General features: G+C 55.0%; 1 protein-coding gene across 1 annotated transcript in view; it reads right to left on the bottom strand.

Moving 5' to 3' along the window:
- The window catches only part of DOC2B (double C2 domain beta), a 32,723-nt gene extending 18,488 nt beyond the window's left edge, over positions 1-14,235 (bottom strand). Inside the window, exons 1-2 of the mRNA XM_027660295.1 lie at positions 13,693-14,235; positions 2,866-2,945 (exon numbers count right to left, since the gene is read on the bottom strand). Of these exons, the coding sequence (XP_027516096.1) occupies positions 2,866-2,945; positions 13,693-14,023 (411 nt within the window). The 5' untranslated portion in view covers positions 14,024-14,235. The remainder of the gene's footprint in view (positions 1-2,865; positions 2,946-13,692) is intronic.
- Between the last annotated feature and the right edge of the window lie 7,013 nt (positions 14,236-21,248).

Genomic DNA, 21,248 nt, shown 5'->3' with positions numbered 1-21,248 from the left:
CCAGCACTCACTTCTGTTGGGAGGGAGGGAGCTTCCAAATGCTGGGCAGAGTGGAAACTCCCGGATGTTTTCTGGCCAGTGGCGCAGGGAGAGCAGCCCAAGGATGCTCCCACGGGCAGCAGCTGCCTGGGATGGCCTGCCTGGAGCCAGGAGCTCCTTCACCACTGCCATACACCCCCTTGAGGCTTATCCTGGGCATCTGCCTCCTGAAAGCAGGAGACCAATGAAGCTACAGGACCAATGAAGCAGGAGACCAATGAAGCCCATCGTGTCTGTGCTGCCACACACCCTTACAGACCCCATAGGTCCTGTGATTCTGTGATCCCCCTATAGCAGGTTATCCTCTCGCTCCATGGAGCAGGTCGGGCTTTGTAGGACTGAGCAGCCTGGGTGCCTGCACATTCACTGAACCTTCTCCACCCCATTTTCTAGGAAAGGTTGATGCCCAGAGCATCCCAGCTCTTTCCCACATATGACAGTACAGATCAGCACAACCCCGGGGGAGTACACAGGGTCTGTGCAGGGCAGCAGGTGAGTGGGGAGAGCCCTCCTGCCAGCTGGGCACACGGCTGTTCCTACAGTCCAGGAGTGAGCTCCCATAATGCCCTGATTTATTCTCCTATTGATCCCAGCTGAGCTGCAAGGTGTCTGAGTTCAGCCGTGCCTGAAGTGTGACAGGCGGAGTATGGCAGGGCTACTGCCAGCACTGAGAGCCATTAGTGTGAGGTGGCCACACTGCCTGATCCTACCTGATCCCACCTTATCCTACCTGATCCTGTGCTCCTGCCAGCACAGGGCCCAGAGAGTGGCACAGTGGCTGCCTGGAAACTGCCAGCATCTCACAGATCCTGCTGTGAACCTACACCAAGAAACATCTCAGATGTCCCCAGGCACAGCACCAGGGTAAATTCCCACATGGAGTGACTATCCCAGCCTCGTGCAAAGTACAGCAGCTGATGGTTGCAGAGCAGGAAATTGGTGGTGGAGCACAACAGGTTGAATTGAACCTGCTGCCGGTGCCTCCAAGAGCCTGCTCCCCTCTTCCTGCTCCCCAGGAACCAATAACGGGACTCGTGAGGGACATCAGCAGATAGAAAAGTGCTGGAGACTAAAATAAATGGAGAGAAGCAAAGAGATCTAAAGGGAGAGAGAGGGGTTGTTTGAGGTTATCGGAGAGAAAGAAAAACATGTCTCACATGGCTGAAATAGTCCAGGTTTTAGCGGCTGCTGGCAGCAGCTGAGGCTCCAGGAGCTGGAGGAGTTGGATATATCCTGAGGGCACCTTCCCCAGAGGACCAAGACAGGTACCCAGGACACCCAGCCCAGGTGCAAGGGCAATGCACGTCCCAGCACTGCTGGGGCTCGTGTGTGCAGCCCTGGCACTCGCCCATCTCCTCCTCTACAGCACTACTTGTAACATCTACACAGCCGGCTCCCACCGACGGCAGCCGGGGCCTGGCCCTTACCTTTCTGTAGTCAAGTTTTGGCAGCTTTCCCCAGGCGAGAGATGAAATGAGAGCGAGCAGATGGCAATGTAAATAAAAGAGAAAAATGGGAGAATGAGAGCAGAATGGAAATGAATAGGACTCGAGTGCTTGAATGTCAGGGTGGCGAGGAGGGCTCTGCCCACCCTGTGGCCAGGGGAGGTGCAGGGGTACCCCTAGTCCTGTGGGGTGGAATCAGCCACCACTATTCCTGACAGAGCCAGGTGGGCACGGCAGGGCTCTCCTTTGCCAGCCCTGCCCTTGCTCTCGCTGATGTGAAATCTATCACTTGCCGCTCACAGGTCTCCTTCCTCCCACTCCAAACACAATTAGAAATCTCCTTCTTGGCACCGCTCCCGAGTGCGCCAAGGGAAGCCTGACCCAGAGGCTGCTGGAGAATTCACAGGCAACAAACAGGGAGGGAAACAAACCCCACTGTCTGCCCCAGCCCTTCCCTGGCAGCCCTGCCCGGGAGCTGTGGGTGCTGCACTTGCCCCCAGCCAGGAGCAGCTCTAGAGCTGCCAGGGCAGATGTTTCCATGCTCATCCCCAAAGCCAAGCTTTGGTGCTGGAGTGTTCCAGGCAGGGAGAACCCTGGGTGGGGATGTGCATTCTCAGCGCCCAGGACCAGCACCCAGCACAGCAGGTGCCGGGGTAGGGGCTGCAAACATGCATCCTATGAAGGCAAACAGCATGGCCTGATCCTCTGGGGCTCAGGTCACAGCCCGTTCTTCCTGTCTGCTGTAAAAACCCTCCACACCTTCCCAAGATCTGCAGGGCTTTAGGTCTTCTCCTCCCAACCCACCACTGCCATGGTGACCTGGTACCCTCACTGCTCTGGCCCTCGTGCTGGGTGAAGCAGAGAGGAACCCAGCAGCACCCACGGGCCTGGAGGCAGAATCAGGACCTCAGTTATCTGTTTCTGCTCCAAAATGTGCAAAAAGCCCCTAATTGCTTCAATCGAGCAGACGGCAAAGGCGCTGAGGCGCAGCACTTTGTGGCCGTGATTAGCAGCATTTAAAAGAGCCATTTATAAACTGACAGCCGGTCACAGCCGTCAAGTAAATAACAACATCGGGAGGGGCTGCTCTAAAAAGCATCAATAGCTGCAACGATCTCGTCAAAGGGGAAGAGCAGCCGTCTCTGTACTGCTGGAAACGCCCTGAAAGGCAGGGCTGGAGGGGAAGAAGAGGGCAGAGGCACTGGGTGTTGGGATAGAAGTGGAGCTGGCAAAGGAATAGCTGCTTCACAGACACAGCCACATTTGCGGCTTTTGGCACATTTGGCACAGCTGCAGCACCTGGGTGGCCCCATAAGGCAGGACAAAGTTTCCCACCTCCAGGCACAGTCAGTCCTCCCTATTCCCATGCCCTGAGCCATACCTTGGCTTTATTGATGGTGCAGTGGAGAGCGTTGTTCTCTTGATCGTAGAGCAAGCTGAAATCCAGCGTCCCCAGCGTGGCTGCAAAGGAGAGAAGATTCTGTTAGCCTGTGTGGCCCAGCCAACATTGCCTTTTCTCCCTCAGAGCATAAAAGGAGTGGATGAAGATGCTACAGAAATGGCTGCAAACATTATAAAACATAAGCATTCTCATGTGAGCCCTTGTTTCCAGCTGGTGGCCATCCCCACGTTGGCTGGTGGGGCTGGCACAGTCCTGGGAGAGGACTGAGCGGGATCAATAGATGCAGCTCGCCCAGCTTTGCCTCTGTGGGCTTTCACGTGGGCCACCCCCAATCCCACAGCAGTCCCATTGCAGCCAGCAGCTTCCTGTCCCCCAGGAGCTGAAGGCTCTTCTCTGGGAAGATCCAGGCATGGCTGGGACACAGAAGAGACCCAGTGTTGGCACATCCCCCCTGCTCCAGCGCCGCTGGCATTCCCAGAACATGTATTTGTACACTGACACCTTCAAACAAATGAGCCACCAATGGGATCCCTTCCCAGCTCCAATCTGGCTGCAAACAGTAAACTAAACCCAGAGAGGGATGGAAATACTTTTATGGTTAAAATGAAAAACACCAACAGCTTTTAATCGGAGCAGTGTTCCGTTACGACATCCGTAACTCAGGAATGGCAGCACGGGGCATCTCCTGGGATGGGACACAGGGACAGGGCAGGAGACCGGAACAAAACCAGAAGAGCCTCAGCAGCAAAAGTACATTTGATTTAAGAAATTCTTTCCCTTTGAATGATCTGAGCAAGTCGTGCTAATCCAAAGCAGAGAAAAAGCCTTAAAAAGACAAGCTCTCCAAAAACATGGCTTAACCTTCTCCAAGGCTCCCAGACCTTATTTGCACGCCAAAGCCTGGACATGGAGCAGCATCTTCACTGGCTCAGCTTCACCTGCCACCAGCCTTGAACTTCCAGGGTGGCTCTGGACCCAGTAACCCCCACTTTTCCATGCCCACCTTCCCAAAAGGGGTCTGCCTGAGCGCTGCCCTGCCACCAAACAGCATCCCACCACTGTTTCCAAGGTAACTGCACCTTCCCGCCGCATTCAGAGCATGAAAAAAAAAATCCAAAATAAAAACCAGAACAGTTTTGCTCAATATCAAAGCAGGGTTTGCTGCCGGGGGGTGTGTGGAAGTTGGACAAACTTTATGGTAGGAAATAAGGTCCTTTTTTTCCCCCCCAGCATTGATAGCAGCAAGGCACCCACGGAGGAAGTGGATATTCGGGGGACCGAAACGTACCTGCTGCAATTTCACAGTGATCTCCCAGCACAAAGGCAAATGAGCTACAGGTTTGCCTGCTAGCAAAAGAAAAATCATTGCTCCAGAGCAAATATCCTGAGTTCAAAACAGAATAAATACCCAAAGAGATTTTCTGCCAGAATAATGTACCCCCTTCGCTCTGGAGCAATTTCATGGCACATTAGCTGCTGGTCTGGGTAAGTCACAAATCAGTGGGGTTTTACCTGCCAGGAGAAGATGGAAGCCATACAGGGTGAGGCCAAACCTGCTGCAAATTCTGAGTCATCTCTGGGTTCGGCCCAAACGGGCATTTCCAGAGCAATTCCCACCCAAAACCGCTCCTCATCCCACAGGGAGGAAGGCGCAGCAGTCCCCGGGTGCCCCTGCCTGCGCTTAGAGACAGGGAGCTCACGGATGGCAGTGGGTGAAGTGTGAGGCTCCACAGCACAAGGGTGAAAGCCAAGTCAGCAAAACTTCACAAAATCTGCATTTTTCACTCAAGAGCGGAAGATGAAGCCTCCGGTTTCGGAGCCTCATCATTTCCACCTGCCCTTTAATCAGCGTTTCCTGCCAGCCCCACCGCTCGGCCCTCCCGGGTTCAAGCTGTTATTTTATTTTTATCACAGGAGGGGGCCCACGGCTCAGCCTGCTGGATTTGGCAATTTATAAAACAAATTAAAAGCCTGGCATGAAAACAGACTTTGGCCAGGAAATACTGACAAAGCCCCAGCCTGCCCCAGGGGCGAGGGCAGCAGGGGGTCCCCGCTCCTGCAAGACAGGCAAAGCCTAAAATCACCATAACAAGCAGCAGGTGCTTGCTTTGCAGGTAGGGACTGAGGTCCTGCTCCCAGTGCTGGCAGTCCATAAGCAAACCTTGAGCAGTTCCCATTCCTCTTGGAGCTGCCAGGAGCTGGGAGGGCATGGATAGGGGTGCACAGTTCCCCCAGCCCTGCCAGGCTCCAGCTCCAGCTCTCCTCCAGTTCTGAAGGGGTTTTCCTCTACATAGGTTTTTTTTTCTTGTTGGTGGTGATCTCGATAACCAAGGAAAGATCTGCCTTTAGCAGAGGGATGTGGAAACACCAGCAGAACATGAGTTAATTGCTTACAAACGCGGCCGTATGGAGATGACAAAAGCGGTCAGGCAAACTTTGGGTTTGGCAGCCAAGGTGCTACCATGGAGCCAAGAGTAGTGCTGCCACCAGAGCCAGGACCCAGAGGATGCCCAGGACACGCTGGACACATCCAAGACACGGCCACAGCCCTGCAACCTCTGTTACCTCCAGGGGAGGCAGATCCAGGCGATGGATCCAGCACAGCAGTGAAGGCAGAGACAAAGGCTGGTGCTCGAGCTGCTCAGGGGCTGAGGAGGTGGCAGGAGACCTCCAGCTGCACCAGGGGTGGGAGCCACCCCTGCACTCCACAGCAGCTCCCTGTAAACTCCCATGGGACCACAACCCTGCACTCCTGGAGCGGGCAGCACGCTGAGCCAGCGGCCAGGGAAGCCAACACCACCACACCAGCACGAGTCACCGCTCCCACCCCTCCTGCAAACCTTTGGCAGCACATCCAGCCCTGGCTGTGGGAGTTCTGCCTCCCCAGCTGGCAGGATTGGGCCCAAAACCTTTGCAATGCAGCTGAATCCCCCTCTTTTGATTGCTTTCCCCCTCCCACAAGAGATGCAACTTGATTGTGCTCTTAATTAAGGGAGCAAGTACCTAAAAAAGAAAAGGGCGGCAACTAGACTCAAAGCGCTGTTACCAGGATTATTTAACTCGACTGGGCTATTCTAAACACTGCCCTCTAATCACACAGGCTGCAAATAAAAAATATAAATAAATGTCTTTGTCAGGCACTACAAAGGCATCTTGGTGCTCTCTAGACAGCAGGCAGGATGTATCATTATTATTACAATTATTCTGCTCCAATGATAAAATAACCATTAGGAAAGCCGAACTCATTAGGAGGTTCTGACCCTCTCTCCTCTCCGTGAATTGGGACAGATTGATGGGAAGGCGCTGGCCAGGGCCTGGCGTTTAACACAGGCTCTAAAAAGAAAAATAAATCTGACTTGCGCGGGAACGCGGCCTCCTCTCCCACTGACCTTTGGGCGTTTTGATTAATTCAGTGGGCCACAAAACTACCAGAGTGCAGCAGAACCAGCAGATGTGTCCGCGGGCTCAGCCGGGGGACGCGGCGAGCGCGGCCGGAGCCCGTGGGCAGCGCGGCGTCCCGGCACGGCCACAGCAGCAGCACCGCCCTGGCCGGTGGAGTCGGCAGAAATTGTTTATTGCTGACATTTCCCATCAGCGCCCAGGGTGACGGGGAGGCTGGAGGAGCTTCTATTTATACCTGCGGGATGAAAGGCAAAGCGCGGTGATAAATCCCTGCTCCACTCCCTTCCCCAGCCCCCCCGTCTTTGCAGGCGCCTGTGCCCTCGCCTGGTCCACGCCAGGATCCGCCCCCTTTGCAGCCTGGGATGCTCCAAGGAGAAGAGTTTCTCAGCCCAAGGGATGGTCAAGACATGGAAGAGACCCTGAGACTTGCAGAACAGACCTGTGAGCTTCAGCAAAGCCCGTGGAGGTGCGAAGCGATGACGGAGTGCGCTCCTTACCTTCCCAAGTCAGGGAAGTTTTCACAGCAGAGCTCCACAATAAGAGAAATTGAGGTGTGCACACAAAAAACCCACTATGGAACTAATTAAAAAGAAGTCCAAAAGCCTTAAGTCCCTCTGCTTATCAGCATTGCTGCTCCCAAGATAATCTGCTCATGGATTTTGTGCCAGGGAGATCAGAGTGGAGCAGTAAAAAGACTGCTGGGGATTGTCTGGATTAGCTCTCCCTTACAGAAAGCATAGGTTCAGTAACCTTCAGACTGGATATTTTTTAATGCACTATAAAAGATAGGTCCCTATTCTTCCATTGCTTTAATTTTCCCCTGCAATAGAGATAATTTTAAAGGTCCTGAAAGGCAGTAAGTAATTCTGTGCACTTACAGCCCCATGTAAAATGTTGGTAAATGACTCCTCAGGAGGAACAGAAATTATCTCCTGCCATTTCCAAGCAGGACTGCTGAAGAGCATTTTGGTGGGTGGTTCTGTGTGCTCCTGCCTCCTTGAGAATGACAGTGCCTTGACCTGGTCCAGAGGCTCATGATGGGGCAGTGCAGGCAGACAGTGCTGGGGCAGCTTGAGAATTGACTCCCCGAGCCCCTAAAACCCTCCAGGGCTATCCCTGGAAAACAGCACCATCAGATCCTGCAGCCTCCTGCAGCTGAGGCTGAGCTCATCCAGCATCCACAGCATTCCTGGTCCATGCACAGACCTGCTTGGGATGCTGCTTGTGACTCACGTGCCTTGGTAGAGTCAGGGATGGATCCCACAAGGTGCTCAGCTGAGGAGCTGCAGGCTGCAAACCCCCAGGTCTGATGGCAGCACTGACCTCTGGCATGATCCTCCAGCCATGGGATTCAGCATCAGCCAGGGAAGGTGGTGAAGGCAGGTGGAAATGGGATACTTCTGAAAGTTCTGCCAGGAGTTATTCCATGAAAATGCACCCTGTGGGAGGTTTTGGGACATGCCCCGGGGGCAGCACAGCATGTTGGGACTCAGACATTCCTGTGAGTCCTGGACCACGTGGTGCCAACTGGCTGCATCACAGGACTGTGATCTGCTGCTGCAGGCAAGGCAGGACATCCTCACTCCTACAGAAAAACCCAGCAGGGACCAGATCCAGCACACAGGCAGGAGACTTTCCTTCCTTGGGAGATCTACAGATGTGGCTGAATTCAATAGGATCAGGAATGAGAACAAAGCACAACTTTCCTTTCTTGCAACTGCTCCCTGCCTGACCGTGGGTTTTTCGCTTAAAATCTACAGCAATTAATATTTCTTCATTTTGGAGACACAGCACCAGCCCCTGGTAAGCTCTGGAGCAGGGAGCTGCTTCCTCGCGAGGTTGGTTGATGGATGCTCATCAGCTCTTCTGTCTTCTCCAGGAGGAGTGTTCAGAGGAACACTTATCTGCTCAGAACAGTTCAGAGATGCAATTATGTTTTACAGCACTAAATGGTCCCTGATGTCAGCAGCAATTAGACTTTCAGCAATTTCAATTTAGAGATGGCCTTCAAAATCTCTCCCTCTCTCTTCCTTTAATGAAATACAGTCTTGCAATTAACAACCCCCCAAAATTGCCTTTACTGTTAAATACAAAGATGAAAGATCTGGGAACCCCCTTGAGCTCCAGCATGGTGGAGTAAGGGGTGTCAGTTCCCTTCTCCAGCCGGGCACTGTGTCTCCTCCTGCACCCTGGAACCACGGAAGGTGAAGGGCCGGGCAGGCTGCTGGGGAGGAGGCAGCGGGAGGGCCCCCTCATTAACCAGCAGCCGTGTGGCTCCTTCATTAGCAGAGATGCCAGAGGCCACGGCCCATATGCTGCTTCCATCGCTGCTGCAGGAGGGATGCCCACACAGACCCTGCTCACCCTGGTGTGCCGGCCTCACCAGGTGCCCTGTGTTCCTCTTCAGCACTTCAGGGTGTCCCTGCCCATGGTCACTCCTTGGGAACAGGCATCTCCGGGGGCTGAAGGCTCATTGGGGGATCAGGAACACACGATGTGCAGCCTCCACCCGGACCACTGAAGGGGTGGCCAGTGGGAAAGTGTGAGAGCTTGCCCCACACCAGCACCTTCCCTATACCCACCTATCCCGCAGGAAACCAGACGGGAGCTAATCCAGAGTCACCCCAGTTAACACCTCATGTCTCCCTTGGGAAGGCTACAAGCTCCTCGATGCCCTCAGACCTCAGTTCCACACTGCCCAGTACCCACACACATTCCTTTGGCACTGGCAGCTCAGGTTGTGGTCTGGTGGGCAAAGCCACGCTCCAGGCTCTGCCGAAATCAGCGGTGGTTTGTTTAGTTTCCTGAGTAAAAAAAAAAATACTTCTTTTGGCCTTCTCTGGATTGAAAAGACGATTCAAAGCTTATAAATAGCAGTGGCAGCATATGCTAAGGAGCTGCATTTCAGAAGTAAATATCCTCCCCGTTCCAGTGCACATTTCCCCTCGCCGTCTCCTCTCCCTCCCCCTGTCTGGCCAAAAGCACTGCCAGGTGACTTGCAAACCCTGCACCCCTTAAGACGTTCCTCTTTACGTCTTTGAGCAGCCAGTAATTAATATCTCCATGACGGCTTTGCCTGCCTAATTATCTTCTTTGCTCAAAATAAGAGTCTTCCTAAATAACTCGCGTGGCGCTGCTCTCAGCAGGCGTCACGAGCCGCCGCCACCAGGACTGGCCTCTCAGCTGTACTTTGGAGAAGTCGTTTCCATGCTGCTGCAGCTCCGGAGCCTGCTCACGAGCCTGCTCCTCCGTGAATAACAACTGGGCATGCTATGGAATTGGCTGGGTTTGTGCATATATGAACAGCCCTGGAGCGCTGGCAGGAACAGTACGGGGCAGCTCTTCCAGCTCCCACTGCAGCTCCCTGCCCTCAGGCTGTGTCCCCATTGGAAAACCCAGAGCCAACAGCATACGGAGGAGGAAGAAAATTCCAGTGTGACCACAGCCTCTTTCCAAAGCCAAACAGCAGCTCAGGGGAACAGGGCATTTCTGCAAGGGCTGGAAACTTGCTTGCCCATTACAGTTGCTCCCTCCAGCGCTGTCCCCTGTGACAGAAGCCCCAGCAGTGCTCCCTCACAGGGACAGTGTCTCCACCTCTGTGCTGCTCGTGCAGGGATGTGAGAGACCTTTAAAAACCCATTAGGTACAAATTCCCACTGGTGCTGTGGAGGGGGAAGTGCGAGCAGTGAAGGGGCAGCAATTTGGGTGAAATCGGGGAAGATGGGAGGCAAGAGCTAGCTCCTCGTAGGTGGCACATTGCCATCTAGCTGGCATTTGCTTATTTTCCTTGCAAACCAAGTTTCCCTGGCAGTGTGCTGCCCGAATGGGTGGGAAGCATCTCTGGTGGCTGGGGACCCCAGGGGCCAGGAATGCTGCTGTCACCGGGCACCAGCCAGAGGAACCAAAGATGAGGTGACAGCCAAGTGTCCCAAGGCAACAGGAGTGAATCCCCCCCTTCCCAGCCCCAAATCCTGGCTGGTCCTCTCAGCTCACAGCAGATGCTAATTCTGGTCCAACAGCACCAAATCACCTTTCTCACCAAATACACGTTTCCCACCTCTCCTGCCTCATTCCACCTCCTCAGCAGCTCCACTGGGGACAAACCCACTGCAGGAAGAGAGTCCTGTACAGCCTGAGCTCTGGTCCCAGAGCATCCCTGCAGATGGAGGATGGAGGAGGCGCAGGGCAGTGATGAGTCCTTCTCCCAGGGTCTCCCAAGGGTCCTGGGATGGCAGCAGGTGCCCAGCACAACCCTGCAAATCCTCAAGCAGCACTGTTGGCAGGTCTGATGGGAAGAGCTGGCTCCATGCAGTTCCCAGTAGTCCCAGAGCCAGCGCAGATGTCTCCACTCATTATCTGCTGTGTTTGTTCCCTGGCCCTGCCTGCTCCCTGCCACTCACTGCATTCAACAGGCTGGTTGAAAGGTGTCCCAGAGCCATCAGCCTGAGCCTCTGCATCAGCCTCCCATGAACTAGTACCATCTGTCCTCCTACCTCAGCCGGGTCCCTGCCTCTTGCAGCCTGGGGATTCCTAATTTTCCAAAGCACCAACATCATGCATGCACATACATCCGCTCCCCAACATGTCCCTGCTCCCCGCAGATGCCAAACCCCTGGGTCAGGCCACCCTGCTTGGATGGGAGCTGACACTGATGCTTCTCCCAAGGCTGCGCTGCTCTGGGGCTGCCCCATCTGGAAGAAGGCAGCTCCCACTGGCTCCGTAGGCACTCCAAGAATTGCTGATGGCATCTGGAGCACAACTCAGCAAAGGATTAAGGAATGGGGTGCAGGGTACCAGCCCAGGTGAGCCGCAGCAGGGCCAGGTAGAACCTACCCTACTCTCTCCCCACAGCCCTGCTGGGGTGTCGAAGGTGTTGCAGGGATGGCAGCCCCGGTCCAGCCCCTGCCGATGCCGCCCTGCACGGCGGCGGTGACAGAGCAACCCATCCATGGCACCTAACAGGCTGCTGCTGCTGCAAACCCAGAAACCAGCCCAGAGCAGCAACTCCAGGAAGCAACAAGCCTGGGGAAACCCAGACAAATGCTGCATTTCTCCAGGCAGGGGCAGCTCTCCTCCTCCCATTCACCCAGCCAGCAGCATCGCTTGGCATTGGAGGAGGGAAACCCGCAGGCAGGTGGGACAATTGGGAAGGAGCTCTCCTCCTGCTCCGGATGGACTCTGCCATGGCAAAATCCCTCTCCCTGCACCTCTCTGGGGCTGGGCTGGGAGTATCTGTGGGGAGTGAGGCAAGATGTGCCGCTGCCCAGCAACACCTTGATTTGTGGGTGCTGCACCTGGATCTGACACCATCATCCCCTGAAATCTCAGTCACCTCCCCGAACTCTGTGTGACACCCGAGGGGACTGGCACCACCTAAACCCCAGTGCTGCCCTGATGTACAGGCAGACACAGGTTCTCCAGGGGAAATTTAGTGCAGGTGACTAATGCAGCAGCCCTGAATCACCCTCCAGGGATGTGGGGGAGCTGAACAACACTCCCCAGCGTAGCTGATGGCTCGAGTTAGGCTGCACGAGTCCCCTCCCAGCTCCCCAGCTGGGAAATTGGGACAAGGAGCTCTTGTCTGGCTTTACAACTTGGCTGCTAAACATGGGGGAGTGACAGTCTCATCCTGCACATTTATGCCAACCAGTGTCCTGAGGGTGGCTGGGACCACCCTGTGCTGTCCCCAGAGATGTGACACCAGAAGTCCCACCTCCCCACTCTGCTCCTGGCACTGATGTGCTTTCACCAGCCGAAAACCCACCACATCTGGCAAAAGAGCCTCAGCAGTTTGCCTGACACCTGTTACGCTGCAACAAACACTCTTCCTAACACCAGCCGGGGCGAGAGAAACACCCGCCCGCCCCCGGCACGGAGCCGAGCGTCTTCCAGCCAGCACTGCCGGCGGAAAAATGCAGAATGCAGCACCCTGGGCTATTTCCATGCGAGTCACCTGGAGAAAACACCACACTCTGGGGCCCCGAGTGCTTCGGCTCCCACACACACCCCTGGCCCTGCAGCCCAGTTGCTCCCATTTCTACTGCCACAGTGAGCAAAGACGATCTAATAATTAGAGCAGCAAATAACCCAAATCCGGTTAAAGTCACCGTTAACTGCCCGGCTCGGACAAACGCGGCTTAGCAGAGATGTTCTCCCCGGAAGCGCCGAGGCTCTTGCCTCTCCAGAGAGCATGACCCTGACACCAGCATGGGGAGAAAGGGAGCATCAGTCTGGGGCTGGCACACAATTCCCAGCCTCTCCTGGGGCTGTAGCTGGTGGTCAGCAGGCAGAGGGGGGCACAGGGATGGCTGTGCCACCCTGCAGCAGCACAGCCCTCCTTGCAGCCCTCCTTGGGGTCACTCTGCGGGGTCTGGCACAGATGACAGCAGCCCAGGCCAGCCCAGAGCCTGGCAGCGAGGCCGAGGCAGGGCTGTGACATTCTGCACAGGAAAAAGCCACCGCCTGCCCGGCGCTGGGCCGTAAACAGCTCAGCCTCCCCTTCCCCCAGGACGAGCACGCAGCACTGCTCAGCAGCACCCACTCCCTTCCTCGGCACCTCCCTGCTTCAAACTTTGTGCTCAGCCCCTCGCAGGATCTGGCCCCTGAAGGTTGGGCTGAATTGAGCCCTTGGGTTTTATCCGACTCCAAGGGAAATCGTATTATCCCAGTCACCACGGCTGGCAGAGCCAGGCAGCAGCTGCCTTGCAGCCTGCAAGCTCCACCGCGCCGGGTGGGAAGGACGTTTTGGGTGGGGAGGGGTTAACCCTTGCTGCAAGCACCTGCATCTACCAGAACCAAAGCCTTCTGTTCCAAAGCCCCCACTGGTCTCCTGCAGGGCTCTGCCTGCAGCTGGAGGGCGAGGAATGGAGGAATGACATGTCAGAGTTTGCCGAGGGAGAGGGCAGAGATCTCCAGGGTGGATGTCATTCCAAACAAATCTCCCCGATGTGGAGCCGGGCGATGCTGGAGCGTATCGCCAGCTCATCAGCAGGGTGGCTGGAGCAGCCTGCACCACCGAGGTGGATTAACCGAAGGGTCTGAGCCCAGCTGGCAGCCTTCAGAGGCACGGAACCCAGCAGGGATGAGGCAGAGAAGTGCACCAACCACAACAGCAAAGCACAGCAACTGGTGGCTCTTGGGAGACTTCCCTAGTTTGGGTTCAGCGGCCAGCCTGGCTGCAGCAGGGACACTCCCAGGGCCCCCTTCTACCCCGAAACAGTGCCGTAACAGCCTTCCCAGCTAAAGCTGGGGGCTTCTCACTGCTGCAGTGTGATCCCAGGGATGGGCAGCATGGCTGGCAGCCGGGAAGGGCACGCGACTCAGGCACCAAGATGGGGAACCAGCCCTGAGACCCACCTTTGCCCTCAGCACCCAGCAAACTCCCACGGAAACTTAGGAACTTACTGCAGTCGTCAGACTCGTAGCCCTCGGGGTCCACCACCTCCTCGGGTGCTTGGCTCTTGGCTGGCTGCTCGGCGGGCGTCGTGCCATACGCTCCAAAAAGCTGGTCCACGTCCTCATCATCTTCCCGGGGTCCCTCGGCGGGGCTCACGGAGGGCTGGCTGACCGCGGGGCGCAGGGCACTGCTGCGGCCGACGGCGGCGGGGAGCCCGCGGGGGAAGCGGGGGAAGTAGTCGGAGATCTGCTTGATGGGTTTGATGGGGCCGGGGCAGACGTCAATAGCCATGTGCTCCTGGATACTTATGGTCATTTTCTCTCCTTTTCGGAGTGTCATGCATGCGGCTGTCGGTGCCAAGCCCCTCCGGAGAAGCCCGGACCGTGCGTGGGGGAGCCGTGAAGTTTCTGCCGGGGGCCGCGGAGGCGGGTGAGGAGGGAGGCTCCGGTGGGCACCTTACGTGGTTCTCGCGCCCTGAGCCCCAGACACCGCACACATGCTGCTGCCGCCTGCCCTGGCGCTCGCACAGCCCCTGATCCTGCCAGCGCTGCCTGTGAATAAATGAGCGAGACACAGAGACGGATAAGAGGCAGGGGGTGGGCTCTCGGGTGATGTCACCAGCTAGCAACAAAGCGGTACCCAGCAGCGGAGGAATGAGGGCTGTGGCCGGCCTGCCGCCCCGGCCGCACGGCCACCGGCGTGGGCAGCCAGCCCCCCGCCCCTTCCCCGGCACAGCCCCGGGGCAGCCAAGCAGAAGTTGGGGTGATGGGGTGTGGGGAAGTGGGCTTCGACCCATCTGCCTGCCCAAGCAGGGCTGGTCCCTGCCAGACCCCTCTGGGGGGGAAGAGGTCACCACGCAGTGTCAGGAGCCATCGCCCTGTTGGGTCCCATCCCGGCGTGCTGCGGACAGGGACGCAGGGCTGTCCCGGTCCCCAGGGATGGTGGCAGCCCACGGGGATGGTGGCAGCCCACGGGGACCACGGCAGCCCCCGTGCCCTCCCGGCTCACCGCAGACTGTGCCAGGGAGGTGCTGTGCCGCATCCCGAGCAGGGGCAGGGGTCACACCCGGTCCGCAGGGGCACGGACAGCCCGGACTCGCAGCCCTGCTGCCGTAGCTGCCCCCAGCCCACAGCAACGCCCCCTCCAGAGCTCAGCACCGGCCAGGGGGGCTGGGTGAGCCGCCCCCAGCCCCTGGGGCTGGCACTGAAGCACCAGGGACTGAAGCAACACATGGCTCCTGCTCACAGCCCGGGCACAGCCTCGCCCTACCAGCGTGCGGCTGTGGGGTGGAGCGATGCAGCAGGTAGAGCATCGCAGAGGAGCGAGTGAAGGGCTGGGCCAGGGCTCCCTGCCAGTGTGGCCATGCTCAGCACCCCTCCAGTAACCTTCCCAGGCAGGGCCAGGGCCCCATCACTAGCCAGGACAGGGCTGCAGCCTGCTGCGGGCTCCCTGGAAAATGCTGAGCTGTGGTTTGCTCAGGTAGGTTGGTCTCAAACTGCTGTTTTTACTAATCTCTTCCTGCGTTGAAATCAATAAATCTGTCGTTCCACAAGCTACTGGAAGTGGACTTTTGAACAAGGAGTGCCAGAAGAAAAACACTGTGAGAACTTGGTGCAAAATGCTGCCCAGTAACTCATCCTGCCCAGAAAAATGTGTCTAAAATATTTTAGAGAGGCAGCTCCCAAGTGTAGCTGGCTGAGGAGAGGGAGGTCTGGCATGAGGCTGGGACACATAGTGTGCTCTGGTCACCCAGCACCATGTCCAGCTGCTCACAGCTGGTACTTCCAGGTAACCTTACAGGACACAGATCCCTTCTCAATGCACACAGAGCTGCAGTCTCCTAGAGGCTGGCACACAGATGTCTATTAAAAACAAAGCTCTGTTCTTCAGAGGATTTCCCCAAATCCCAGGAAAATGACACCCAACCTTTTTGCCTAATGCGGAGTTCAATTTTCTTTCAGATTTTGGTAAATGTTAATGCACGTCCCTGACTCATAACACACTGACACTAGGCAAACCTAATTTACTCTCACCAGGAAGCAAATGTTTCTCTCCTGAAGCATCCAAACTTGTCATTGCTCTGTACCCAGACCTGACGAACATGGATGCTCTAATGACCTGGGAAAGCAGGACACTGCTCACCACTCCTTCCTCTCCCTGCCATGTTTTCACTCCAAGGTAGCTCCCGCCTGTTGTGCAGGGGTGATGGGTGTAGCAGATCCAGCCCGAGACAGTTTAGCCCCCTTCCCACATCCAGAGACTCCCAGGACATTAATTCAGATGGAAATGCCACCTGCTTTGCGTGTCAAGGCTGAAAATATCACAGGTGGATTGATGATAGGTGGGAATGTCATGGAAAGCACAAAGAGGTGCCTCTGCCTTTGGAGCAGCCTGGGTGCAGCATCCAGATGTGGTGTGGACTCAGAACAAAGGAAAAATTGGGCCCAATGCCCAGAAAAAAAGCAGCAATTTCCACTAAGAAAAGAGCAAACAAATAAATAAATAAAATTAAGTTACGTATGAGGGCCTAATGTTGTTATTACCATTACAAAAGCGTCGTCATTTCAAATGTTTCCTCAAAGAGCACAAGACCAATATAGAGAAGGATTGTTTTATAGGTCAGAAAATCAAGGCTCTGGGAATTAAGGTGAAACTCTGAGCTCTTCCTCCTCCTGCACCGACAGCCCACAGCCAGGACCAGGTTGCCCAGCAGCACCAACTGAGAGGTGCCCAGCTCACCCAGGGATGCAGAAGAGCTACAAGGGGACCAGATGAAGGGCAAAGCAAAGGCAGAACTGAACCAGACAAAGCTCCCTGAATCAGGGCAGGAGTGGTCCCCAAGGGAGACCCTGTCCCCAGCCTTATAGACTGAAGGAAACAAATCCAAGATTTACTGCTAATAGCCCAGACGGGACTTTCTAGTCCCTTACTGATCCCAAGCCTACTGAAAGCAGCTGAAGCCTTTCCTTAGCTTTTAATGAGTCCCAAAGCAGCTTGGTTTTGATAAACTACTCTTTTTTACCTTCTCATACTGCCTGAGTGTTTTGTCCTGGGCAGCACAGCCCCATATTTTCCAAGGGTTCCCCAAATGTGGTCAGGGGCTGGCTGCACAGCCAGGCACCACATCCTGCCACACATGACAACATGGAAGGTAAAAGGGACAAAAATAGAGAGTTGGGCTGGGAGACAAAAGCAGGGCTTGGAGATACAAAGCCAGTTTCCAGGTAAAGCTTTTAATTCCCACCGTCTGTCTAATGCCCTGGAATGTGACTTGATTTGATCCCCAGCTCTGCCAGGGTGGTTCTGAGCTGCTGCAGTGCCCACGCACGTGGCCTTTGCTGCCCTGAAAAGGAGGGTGTGGATTCCTCACCAGTCCCCCAGCAGGGAAGAGAGAGACTTTAAACATCACAGTGCCAATTTCTGCAGCTGGACCCACAGCTCTGCCTGTCAGGGAGCAAAGCCAAGGGACACCCATCCCTGCATGAAGGAGGGACATCCTCCAGAGAAGGTGGAAGTGGCTATCAGAGAGACAGCATCAAAGCAGGATGATGGAGAAGAGCACATTGTCCCTGCCAAAAGCTGTGTTTCCTCCCAGTGATGCCTGAAAGTTGTGACAAGATCCTGAGCTCAGCACAAGTGACATTGCACTTGGCATGTAGGAACCATCACTCCAGCTCCATCCCAGGCTCAGGAAAGCATCCTGACCTTGGACAGCCTAGAGTTTCATTTAAATATTGTCCTGAACAGGGACACAAGCAGAGGTTTAAGCACATCCAGACAAAATCTGTGCAAAGCCAGGCCACAGCCTGGCTTCCTCCTGTGAGCAGGGATCTGCCCTGCAAACAGGCAAACAGGAGGAATACTAGGAATATTCCTACAGCCCACAAAACAGCAGCACACCAATCAAACATGCATCCAAAAACACAGGTTGTCCCCAGGACACACTTCAACCAATTTTCTTTCAAACGCTTCAAATTCTGCCGTTCCAGGTTTAAATCAATAAGAACAGGGGCTGATTCCAGTTTGATCAATTCCTTTCCAAAATGACAAGTACAGCAGCAGGACAGCACATTCCATCACTTACCAGAGATTCAGCGAGTGACCCACCAGTTCTTTATTTAATGCTTTGTCAGCTCGAACCCAAAGGATTTCACAGAACCCCCTTGCTCTGCTGGTGCTGCTGGAAAAGAGCCTGGAGAGAGCACAGAGAGATGATGCCAAATTAAAGCCTCCATCTGGAGGAACTACCTCTGAAACTCACTCATCCTTGAACTTGGAGGGACTCACTGCAGGTTGGGAGCAGGGAGCTTTGTCAGCCCCCCAGGGAGGTGACACAGGGCAGCACCAGCCTGCGCAGCCTTGGCTTGCATTTTGCTTTTTCCCAACCATTTCTAAACCTGCATTAAGCCACTGCAAGTACCTACAGCCTCAGGCATGCGAGGGTGCCAGCAGATAACACCAGCCCAATCTGGCTGTAGGGGCAGGAATGTGGGATATCAACAGTGTCAGGGGGTGCCAACACTCCGCCAGCGCTGCTGGGAAGAGACCCCTCCATCCCTCTGGGGTGACTCGGTACCTACATTGCCTTCAGTTCCCCTGGCTGGTAGGTATGAAACATATTTTTTTCTTCCTCAAATGAGCTTAGCTCCAGCAGGGCTGTGTGCATGGGAAGGGGGTTAATTGAAAAGCAACATGTGCCTGGCTCCTTGGCTCACTCAGGGCACTGTCTCCTGGCTGACGCACAGCTATTGGCAACCAGGCTGCTTCCCCTGAAAGATCTCTGCCCTCGATTGCTGGGGAGGCTTGGCTGAGCCCATCGAGTGGATTGCAGACCCTACCTGGTTAAATATCCTTTGCATTTGCTAAGTAAAGCAATAATAATAATGATGATAACTCGGAAACTTGGCTAAATAATCCTAAGAAGCTTATTCCAGGCTGTGCCGATTACAGCTCCCCGGCAGTGCCGATATCCCAGCACACCCCGGCCCCCACTGCTCCTCTGCATGAATAATATCTGAGGTTATCTGTGCTCAAACAGGCCCTGCTAACAACCATCATTTGACCAGATTTAACCAGCAATTACTAGCTGCGAACGAAATCGCTGTGGTGAAATACAACCCACACTCTATTACGGTGCAGACACAAACAAACCCTTGCAGAAAGCCAGGGATAGGCCAAATGCCAGCAAGGAAGAGCCCTCTCCCCTCAAAATATTGCTTAAGGTTCCCAGAGACCTTGTGAAACATCCAACTAGCGGCATCTTCCTGGCCAGCACTTTGTTACCTGCAGATGGACCTGCAAGGGAGCTTCCAGGAGGAGTTTGGGAGGCATCTGCTCTTCCTGCATCTTCAGTGCCATTCAGGAGGGGCCCAGAAATAGCTCTGCTTTTGGTAGGGGCTGATGTTTAACGTGTAGCATATGTTGCCATTTCGATGCGAGTCCCGAAATAGTTGGTGTTTTGGTTTGTAATTTCAGTGCTCTGGTTTTTCGGAGTCCCTGCCCTCCTGTTCGGGGAGGGGACGTGCTGTGCATGTCCTGACACACCACTTACAACACGCCAGGCACCTGCAAATCAACCAGAGGAGATAATCAGCTTCTGTAAATATCAGCTATACGGAGCACACAGTAAATTCACATGGATTGATGAGGGTTGGGTCTGTGCAGAGGGTGAGCTGCAGGAAAATCCAACTCAATGGTGCCCAAGAGGAAGGTGACATCCCATCTTGGGGCACAGCACTGTCCAGGGCCCAGTCCTCAGGGGCATTTTCTTAGTAATGAGCCTTTTTTTGCCTTTTCCTCTAATTTCCCTCATGGTCTGTAGGTTCTTCCTAACTCCAGAGCCTTAGCAGGCATTTGCCATCACAAGGCCAGGTAGAGACGCCCTCTCCCATCACCCTGGCTCTGGTTGTTATGTGCCTGTAAGCTAGACACAGACCCACTCCCTTGCAATCAAGGGAGGGGAGAGTTCTGTGTAGCATCAACTCTTATTAAACTAATTTTATCTGCTCTCAGTGCCTTTCCAAGCTGGAGTCAACGTCCTCTGAGATTACACAGCTGACTTGTCTTAGTAGTTTTACCCTGCTTTTACCTGACTGTCTCCCAGCTGCAGGAGGATGACAACATCCCTTCTCAAGACTTTCCAGGCAGACAGGAGCAAAGCCTGATGTTTATTCTGCAGCAGCACCTTATTTTACAGTGGTTGGGACATGATGTTGGGCCTGGGGAGCTGTGCTTGAGCTGGGCTCTGCTGCCTCCTGCACACCCAGCTCTTCCAACTCCATAGATGTCCAGAAACAGAGTTAACACCAGCATTTAGGGCCCGGCCCTGTTGCCATGGAAATGGATAGACTTTCTGCTCACATTTTGGTGAGATGAGGCATTTCAGGAGGCACAATAGCGTCCAGAGTTAACACGGGGAAGCCAAGTGAGGGCAGAGAACATCTGAGTTTCAGGGAGGCACGGGGGGCAACTGTTCCCACCCCACGCTCCAAGAATTCGGAGCTGGATGCAAGCAGAGGGAAAAGGCCACCAATAACCGGCAGCATCAAGATGCTGCAGAGTGAGCTCCGGGGATTCGTGAAATAACATCTTGGTTTTGCAGTATTAAAGAGCAATTTGGCTGCATTAAGAGAGCATTATAGCTGCTCCTCTCCCACATACACATCAGGCTAACGACATCCTGTCAAAAGCAATCTACCCAAAGCCCCCGTGCACTCAGTGTACCTGTCACAGCCTTGCCATGGCTGGTGGAGCTCTGTCCTGGCTGCTGCTCCTCCCAGGGCTGGGAGTTCTCCTGCCCATCCCTGGATCATGAGGTTCAACCATGAGCTGCGAGGGAGCGGTACACCATGGCTGCCAAGGCATTTTCCTGGCCCCATCCCCAAATCCCAGTCTCGTGCCAACACCGCAAAAAGCAACACGACCGAAAGGGCGAGGAGAAGAGTAAATCCACATGCACAGTGGGGTCAGGAGGGGCAAACTGGGCAGGGAGACAAACTCACGCTTTTTGGGGGCAGCAAACCCTGTGGATGCTCCTGCGGGCTGGGGAGGCAGCGGGGCGATGTGCTGAGCCCTTCCCCGGGCTGGGCAGCCAGAGCTGTCCGTGGCTGCAGCCGGCACGGAGCTGCAGGAGCTGCCGGAGGCGAGGAAAGCGGCTACACCGGCACCTGCGGGGCAGCAGCCGAGGAATTGAGGCCACAGCCGAGACAAGCTGACTCCTGCCCAGTGGCACTGAGGAAGGCAAGCCAGCCTGCAGGATCCTCTGCTCTCCAATCCACGGCTATTTAGCCGTCTGACCTCATGTCACCGGACGCAGGACAAATTCCCATTCCATTGTAGGGAAGCCCAAGCGTTTTCCAGCTCTGTAGTGACCCAGGGAAAACAAAACTGCAGAGCAGAGGATAACCACCAGCCAAAAAAAAAAAAAGGGAGATGGAGGGAGAGGTGGACAGGTATGGGGCATTCCTCAAAACACAAACATTAAAATGATGCCCATTGAGGGGGGCACCTCCCAGGTCATTAGGCAGCCAGAGGAGTCACTAGATGGCCCTGCTAGTCCTGTTCA

The sequence above is a fragment of the Corapipo altera genome, unplaced genomic scaffold (assembly GCF_003945725.1).
Source record: "Corapipo altera isolate COAL_440 unplaced genomic scaffold, ASM394572v1 271, whole genome shotgun sequence".
In the NCBI taxonomy this organism is placed as follows: Eukaryota; Metazoa; Chordata; class Aves; order Passeriformes; family Pipridae; genus Corapipo; species Corapipo altera.
The sequence above is the reverse complement of the archived record's forward strand: the minus strand, read 5'-3'. Positions and strand labels throughout refer to the sequence as shown.